The sequence below is a fragment of the Sciurus carolinensis genome, chromosome X (assembly GCF_902686445.1).
Source record: "Sciurus carolinensis chromosome X, mSciCar1.2, whole genome shotgun sequence".
NCBI classification, from domain to species: Eukaryota; Metazoa; Chordata; class Mammalia; order Rodentia; family Sciuridae; genus Sciurus; species Sciurus carolinensis.
Window position 1 is genome coordinate 106,234,098 of NC_062232.1, and position 8,562 is coordinate 106,242,659.

The following is an 8,562-nucleotide window of genomic DNA, read 5'->3' on the forward strand; positions in this document are numbered from 1 at the left end:
TTAAAATTTTAGTACCTTCAAATATCCCCTAATGGGTAAAACTTTACTAATTAACTGGTTGATCTCTATCTCTAGAGGTACCTACTGGCTCGTTATAGTTCTATTTCTGACAAACATGTGCCCTAGTTTGGAATGAAAATCTGAAATACAAAATTCTAACAATCTCCCTTCTTTCCTGCCTTCCTATCTGTTTTTGATATAGAGTATTATCTCCTCCTCTGTTCATATATATCCTATCCATCCTTCAAATCACAATTGAAACTCTAAACACATGAAATATGTTGCAGCTATTTTAACCTACAATTTTAATTACATCTTCTCAATTTCTGTTGTTTTCCTAGCTTAGACCATGCAACTGATGGTCTGTGTCTATTCCTTTTTATGCCATTATTTGGTTATCTTTTAGATGCCATTTTGTATCCTTAGAGAATTTTAGTATTCCTTGAAGTTACCATGGATTATGTAAAATATTTTGTTTGATTTAATCCACACTTCATATACTAGTCAATATTTGCAATAGACTTTCAAAAAATATGCAAAAGGAAAAGTTACATAATAAAATGAGATAATATCCATAAATTATCAATACCTAATATGGCTTTGGAAACTTCTTGGGTGTCATGGACTTTGTTACTATTCTCAGACATTTGGTCCCTTTAGTGTGTTTCACCCTTATGTAACTCAATTATGATGACATACTTCTATAAGAGACATTTCTAGATAAAAACAACTCACTATTTCAATCATTTGATAGGCATAAAATGGTTTCCTGGGGCTTCATTGTCATTACTCAGACAAAACAATGCAACCTCTCACACGTAAGCTATTTATATAAATATGACTTACCAAATATTAGCAAGCATTAACTGGAATTGTATTTTCCCTTCTGATATGGCAAGTGCTAAAAGGGTTTTAAAACTCTACAGCAATTATATTCCTAATAATAAGTTTTCTTTCACGTGAGGCCAAGGAACATAATAAACTAAAGCAAGAATAGAAACAAAATCCAGGGAATCAAGAGATTTCTTAATAGTGAACCATGCCAGGCAAGTGAACAGATTCCACTGGGAAACAGGTTGGAAACATGCCACTTTCCTCTTTCAATGAGATAAAAGCATTCAATAGTGTATATAGAGAGACAAGGCACCCTGGAAAGAAGATGTGGACTTAGAGACTCAAAAGGTCATTTCCATCATGAGTTGTGTTGCCTCACAGCAGTGACCATTCCTCTGCACTAGAACCTAATACTTATGCACTATTCTCCCTCCTCCCCTCTCTCACACACCATATATCTATAAACTGAAACACATGGTATTTTGGTGTGTTATTTCTCCTTAAGAGAAAAGGAAACGTACATTACTGTTGAACTATAGTGCTATATATTGTTATTGAGAAAAAAGAAAAGATAGACTTCAAGGTTGAGTCTGCACAGTACAGATCTTAGGTAAATTTAAGGAAATGGGGCAAGTTTATGGCTTTGTTCTGCAACAACATTAGTAGTCTTAGATGAGAGGATGGCCATCGTAATTTCATAGCAATTACTCTGTAGATCGATGGCGGAAAATGAAAGCTGGAAAAGTACACTTGCTTCAAGGGGAAAAGGTGGAGTATATTTAGACTGAAGGAACAGAAAATACCTTATGTAAAAAGGTTTTAAGGCAAAATATGAGCCAATATACATAAATTCATGATATGTGTTGTGACTTTTGTTCTTCCTCCTTTCCCAAGAAGACATTTCCAGAACTATGTTATAGGAAATACACATATTTATGTACACACAGACACATATACAGATACACAAACATACACACAGCTGATAAACTAGAAGGTAGGATGAAGGAAAGACTGCAAACTGACTAAACAAAAAATAAAGCTAGAAAATTTTTAGAGGGAATTTTTATAGTGTTTTTAAAACAATTTTTGTCTTCATATATCGAAAAAGAATTTAACCTCCAGAACCTCTATTCCCCACTGCATTAATACTATACATCCCCCAAACTGGAAGTTAAAATTATAAGATTAGGTATAGTATACCCCTCAAAGTTTGTGTTGCCAAATTTGTTGAGGAGGCTTGATAATTACCCTTTATGATTAAATCCTCAGAAATAACTCTTAACAAAATATCATACCACCATGACTTTTGTAAATTATTGAAATGCTTTGTCTTTTAAACTGGTATGTATCAGAGTTGATATCTTTCAACTGTTGAAAATGTGTTTCCTGTCCATCTACTACTATGCAAAAAGCAATTCCACATTTAGCTTTAAAGGACTGTCACAGATTTATTCTCTCCCTCCTCCCTGCTCCTTTTGTCCCTCCCTTGCCTAGCAACTAGTTATCCCACTAATAGAATTATAAGTCTTCTAAGCAGTTGGTTCCTGGCTTCATTTGAGTTGCCAAGCCTCTCTAAGGCAGAAGCACAAATTGTTTCTCCAGACTGACTTGGCCTGTGTGGGTGTTCAGCTGGTTTTCTATACCTTCTCATGAATAAATACTGATCTTATTTCTCCATGGCTTGTACTCAAAATGTGTAAGTACAAAACTAAGTACAATTGTTTTAATTTTGGATGCAAAAGGCAATTTGAATTGGTTTACTGTTGTAACTAGGGAAAGGACTTGAGGATTGAAAGGAAGGTGGGAAGGGATCACAGGCAAAGCTTGAAGGATATAAATTTAGGTAATGAGAGTACTGAATTGAAGAGTGGAGATTTTAAAATATTTCTAAATGTAATTTTGAAACAAAAGTAACATATTCTGGATCTAAATAGTGGAACTCAAACATGAGGAAATTCTTGCTCTCGGATATGGTGTGGGTCAAGTTAGGGATAATTTAACAAAAATTGGTGTGAATATTTGATGCTTCATAAGGACATATTGGAGTGTTTGTTGGCATAACTAAGCTTTCTTTGATTTCTGTGGAGAAAATAAAATCTTCCCTCAGAAGATTTTCCAGAACACTCCTGCCAGAATCTGAACACCATTCTTATTGTGTCATAGATCTTGTAAGGAATCAAAAGAGCTGGTATTTTCTGTCATATGCTCACTAAGAAGCAATCTGAGTCATCTAACTGCCTTGGAGAGAATGGGTATTGGAGCACAGCCACAAGGCATCCATGATGGTCAATAATATAGCCTGGTGCTAAAGGAGTGTCCTGGGAAAAGGTCAATGAACTAAGAAAGTATTTGACCAAATATAAGAGGGTATAGGGTACTCCCTCTTTCCCTGGTCTATTCTAGCAAGTTGAGCCAATCACATATTTCAGATATTCTATGGTTACTACATTAGCATTTATATTAACTTTTAAAAAAATAACTTCATTTTATCTATTTATTTTTATGTGGTGCTGAGGATCAAGCTCAGTGCCTCACATGTGCAAGGCCAGCACTCTACAACTGAGCCACTACCCCAGTCTTTAGATTAACTTTTTTTTTTTAATTTCTGTTTTTGCAAGCCTTGGAGGGCATGGCCCTTCCCCTGCAGCGGTAGCTGTGCACAAAAATGGGAACAAGGATCTGTGTCCTGATGTATCCCTCCAGTGTCCGAATTCCATGCAGAAGAATGATGAGGATGGTGCTGCAAACTGGGACCGCCCTCACATCCAACTCAGACCACCGTTCAATATGCTGACAGAGCTGACAGGAGACCAACTGAAGGGCCCTGATGACCGAACAGGCTCCGGCATTCCTGATCTTTCAAGAGCTGTCAGACAACCCTATGTGCTACCACCTGCTGTTGCAGTAGAGTCCCTAGCAACAGAGGGAGTAAATAGCTCTGAGGGGCTGCCAAGCTGGAGGCCGAAGGGACATGATTCTATTAATGTATCCCAGAAAGTCTCTGGCAGCTTTCCAGCACTAGTGGTAGGGGGCACAAGAGTCAGCAGTGTGGGTAGTGAGAGAGGTGGCAATACTGCAAAATCATTCCCAGCTTTGCCACGAGGCCGAGGGTTCTTTCCACTTAGGGAACCACAAGTAAGAGGTCCTTCATTTGTTCCCGCCCTTAGATCGGGGATAATGATGGAGGTGCCATTGGGTAATACTAGAGTAGCCTGCAACAATGGAAGGTTGGCTCATGTTTCTTTCCCACCTGTGGGCCCAAGACACCCAAGGCCTATGCCTATGTCTTCCAGTGTTCCGGGTTTACCTTGCTCTACTGCTCATTGCTTCATACCTGCCCCACCTCCAAGTTTTAATCCATTTTTCATTAAGCCTATTGCTTTTGCACCTCCTCCAGTATTTGGTCCTCCACTGTCACCTTATTTTGCTCATTTGCATTCTGGAAGAATGCCTTTTCCTGCATCCTTAAACAAAGAGCTCAAGTGATAACAAAAACGGGAAGAAGAAAGTCAGGGTTGGAAAAGAACTTTCATTTACTCAATTACATGTTAATATTTGAAACTCCTTACCCTCCACAATCTATTTCACACTAATGTGCCTTACAAAACTGGATATTCAATAAAGATTTCAAAATAAAAAACATTGTAAATTTTTTAAATGTCTCTCTGGGAGCCTAAACCTTGGATTTTTTTTTTTTATATATATTTTCAAGGCAATTAAAGCAGAAACATGTCAGTGTTTTCTAAATGACTTAGTTGAATTCCTGTCACTGTTTACTACTGACTGTCCTGCAGTGTGGCTGCAGAGAGAAACAGCTGGGCTTTTTCAAGCCCATGTCTGGAGTGGGGAATTCCTATATACCTAAGATTAGGAGTGTTACTTAAAGCTTGAGGAATAAATTAAGATCTATAAAGGCAGGCTAAGTGTCCAGATAATAGAGAAAAAAAGCACAAAAAAATAAAAGGAACAAGATGAGACTAAGGTCAGAGTGTCAGAGCCAACATTGCATAGTCAGAGGCAGAAGGAAGCTGAATGGCCAAGAATTAAGAAGGAAAGGAAAAGATGAGTGTGTTAATTCATTGATATGATGACCAAAATTCCTGTCAGGAACAACTTAGAAGTGGAAAAGTTTATTTTGGGCTAATGGTTTCAGAGGTTCAGTTGCTGTGGATCTGAGATGAGATGGAGCATCATGGTGGAAGGATGTAGTGACTTGAAGCTGCTCAGTTCATGGTACTCTGGAAGGAGAGAGAGAAAGCAAAGAGCCAGGAACAAAACAATATTGAAGGGCACACTCCCAGTGACCTACTTCCTCCATCCATGCCCCACTTGCCTATAGTTACAACCCAGTAATCCACTGAAATTATCAGATAAATTAATCCACTCATGTAGTTCTAGCTCTTATCATTTAATCATTTCATCACTGAACATTCCTACATTGCCTATCACATAAGCTTTTTGGGGTGACCTCATATCTAAATCATAACATTCCACCCATGGCCCCCCAAAACTCATGTCCATTTCACAATGAAAAATGCATTTAGTCCATCTCCAGGAATCACCATGGTCTCAATAGTTCCAAGGTTGCCCAAAAATTCAAGTTCAATGTCTCCTCTGAGACTCAAGGCCAACTCTTAGCTGTGAGCCCATGCAGAAATCAAAGCAAATTACCTGTATCCAATATACAGTGGCATAGAGTAATCATTTCCATCCCAAAAGTGAGGTATAGGAACATATAAAGAAGGAATGGGACCAAAACAACAAAACAAGACCAAATCCCAGTTTAGCAAACAAGTCCTATAGCTCCATGTGCAGAAGATGGGGCACATGGTGTTGAGATGTAATCTCCAAAGGACTTGGGCTTGCAGCCAATGTGACCTCCTTCAGTCTGGATCTACTCACTTGCTACATCTTTCCCAGGTAGATTTTCTAAGTTACTGGCATTTCTTAATCCTGGAGGCCTCCACTGCATCTTCAGTTTAATACTCACAGGTTCATATATTGCCCTCTCTTGACTGCCCACAGGATTCTGATGATCTCACACTTTGCTTGCCTCCAAGGCCTTCCTTTGAAATCTTGTTGGAAGACTTTATGGGCCCTAACTCCAATATTCTGCATTCCTGCAGAACCAGCACCAGCACCAGCATGCCAATGGGTTGCAAGCTTAAGCAGAAGCTGGGCCTCCTTGGACAATGGCTGCAGTGCCCACGGAGTGACTGGTCACGCCTTAAAACAAATAATAAGGAAACAACTTCCTAGGCACCCCTATTGGGGGAAGGTACCACCATGGTCTCTTCCCAAATGACTTTCCACTTTTATACCACTGAACCTGTCATGGGTGTGGTCATACTGATTCCTGAGATGCACTCAAAGAATCTTTCCTATTTTTTTTCTGTGAAAAACATTTAGCTTCTCTTTAGTGGTGGTAATCACCTCAGCAACCACAAATTCCTTGGCCCTGATTTTACATGTGGTTCTTCTCTGACCAAACTGCAACCTTTCCATATCTTTCTGCTCAGCTCTATGCTCCTGATTCTCACAATCAGCCTGGTTAAAAGCAGACCATGGTGCTCATCCACTGCCTAAATGCACCACCTGAATGCCTGGCAATTTCCTCTGTCAGACTAATTAGTCTATTACTTTTTAATTCGACCTTTCAGAAAATCTCAGGACATGGACAAAATGTAGACAAATTCTTTGCCAGAATGTAGCCTCATACCAACATGTGTAGCCTCTTGTTCAACTCCCAGTGGATTCCTTCTTCCCCTCTGATACTTCATGAGCACAAACTTCATTGTCCTCAGTCCTATTTTCATTCTGGTCTTCTGAGCAAACACCAGGATAACCCATTAAGTTCTGCTCAAATATTCGAAGGTTTCTCCATGCTTCATTTCAAAACTTTTCCAAAATCCTCCTGTAAACTAGTTCCAAAGGTATCTGAGCCACATGGTCAAATTGGTCACAGCAATGACCCCACTTCTAAGTACTAATTTTTTTATTAGTCAACTTCATATGGCTGTGACCAATATACCTGCAAAAAACAAGTTTAGAGAAGACACGTTTATTTGGAACTCAGTTTCAGAGGTTCAATGCATGGATGGCCAACTTGGTTGCTTTTGACTCTATGTAAGGCAGAACATCATGGCGGAAGGGCATGCTAGAGGAAAGTTGCTTACCTCATTGTAACCAGAATGCAGACAAAGAGGGAGGCAATAGGAGGATAAGGTATAGTCTAGAAGGGGAATGACCCACCTCCTGTAGCCATACCCCTCCTGCCTAGAGTTTCCATCCAGTTAGTTTATTCAAATTATTAATCTATCACATGGATTAATTCACTGATCAGATTATAGCTCTCATAATTGAATCACTTCACCTCTGAACAGCCCTGCATTGCCTAACATGAACTTTCCAGGGAACACTGCATATCTAAATTATAACAATGGGAAAGTCTTAGATCACTATTTCAAGACTAAATAGTGTTTGCCTCTCAAATTTCCACTTTTGCCAAGTTAATCATACGTATGGGGCCAGCTTAATTAGAGTGTAGGGACAAAGTGGGAAAGGTTAGATAGACCCTTTCAACAGTTTTGTGAAAAAAGGTCTATTATTTTATGCTCTGAACTTTTAATTGCAAACTAAATTATTTTGCTAATGTGAAATTATTTTCTCACATACTGCTGTTTCTAATCCTCATAATTTGCTATAGCATCCTACTACAATGCCAGATTTGAGAGATTATTAAAATGCCCAAATGGGAACATTCAAGTGACAAAAATATAGGCAAAGCATACAGGATGGAAGGCTAGTAGTTTTGACTCCTGTATAATTTAATTCAGTATATAAAAAGTACCCTAAAACATAATACAAGTGTATATGAACCAGTAAATCAGAAATGTCTCCAGAAGACATTTCTTAAATGAGCATTTTTCATGAATAGTGTTGATGGTGTAGGCAATATAATAGCTAGAATCTGACAAAAGGTGCAGATCCAAAAGACACCTACCTCACTAGGAAAATTATTAATGCATATTTAGTGCCAATAATGGGTTGGTTCTTTGCTAGTGTGACAAGAAGGACACATGGATTTCTAAAGTTTCTTTTTTCCATTTGTTTCATATTGGGTCATTCTAAATGCACAGGTGGTGGTGCAAGACTTAGCAGGAACATCTGGATAGTGCTTGATAGAATTCCTCTCACTCTGTGTATGTCCTGATGCTGGCAGGATTCCATCAATTCACTGTGGTGAGTTCAGAAGGAGTATTCAGCAAATCATTTGACAGCTGCTCACTATGAGGTAGCTTAACCACAGCGTACCAAATACTTATTGAATATTCAACCTTAATGAACAGAGGAGTTGGGCATGCTTATAGTCATCAAAAGTATCTTTTGAGCCAGATGTTAAAAGATATTTTAAGGAGAAATCAAAATGTTGTGTCAACGGCAGTGCTGCATCTCCAAAGAGTGGCCAAAATGTGTGGTGACAGCAGGACACAATCCTTTACTTCTTAAAGGAAATAGCTCAGATAAATGCTCAAAAAGACTACCTACAATTACAGCAATCCATGACAAAATCACTATAAAAGAAAGTGCCACAAACACAATCTCCTTTTCAACCTTTTGTTCTTCCTAACACCCTGTATATGTTTATTATTTTCTATGTTATTGCTAAATACTGAACATCTACAGTAAGCTAAAAGGTTAACTATTAGCAAATTGAGTCACTGAAGT

At 38.5% G+C, this 8,562-nt stretch overlaps 1 protein-coding gene across 1 annotated transcript; it reads left to right on the forward strand.

The window, feature by feature from the left end:
• Positions 1 to 2,397: 2,397 nt before the first annotated feature.
• On the forward strand, positions 2,398 to 4,452 carry Prr32 (proline rich 32). Its single transcript, XM_047536925.1, has 2 exons — positions 2,398 to 2,530; positions 3,453 to 4,452. Exons 1-2 carry the CDS (start codon positions 2,511 to 2,513, stop codon positions 4,318 to 4,320), a joined length of 888 nt encoding a protein of 295 aa, XP_047392881.1. The 5' UTR covers positions 2,398 to 2,510; the 3' UTR covers positions 4,321 to 4,452.
• Positions 4,453 to 8,562: the final 4,110 nt, after the last annotated feature.

Coding starts and splice junctions, on each gene's coding strand:
- Prr32 (XM_047536925.1), top strand. CDS start 2,511: ATGGCTTGTACTCAAAATGT. Junction 2,531..3,452: donor ATGGCTTGTACTCAAAATGT/GTAAGTACAAAA, acceptor TGTTTTTGCAAG/CCTTGGAGGGCATGGCCCTT.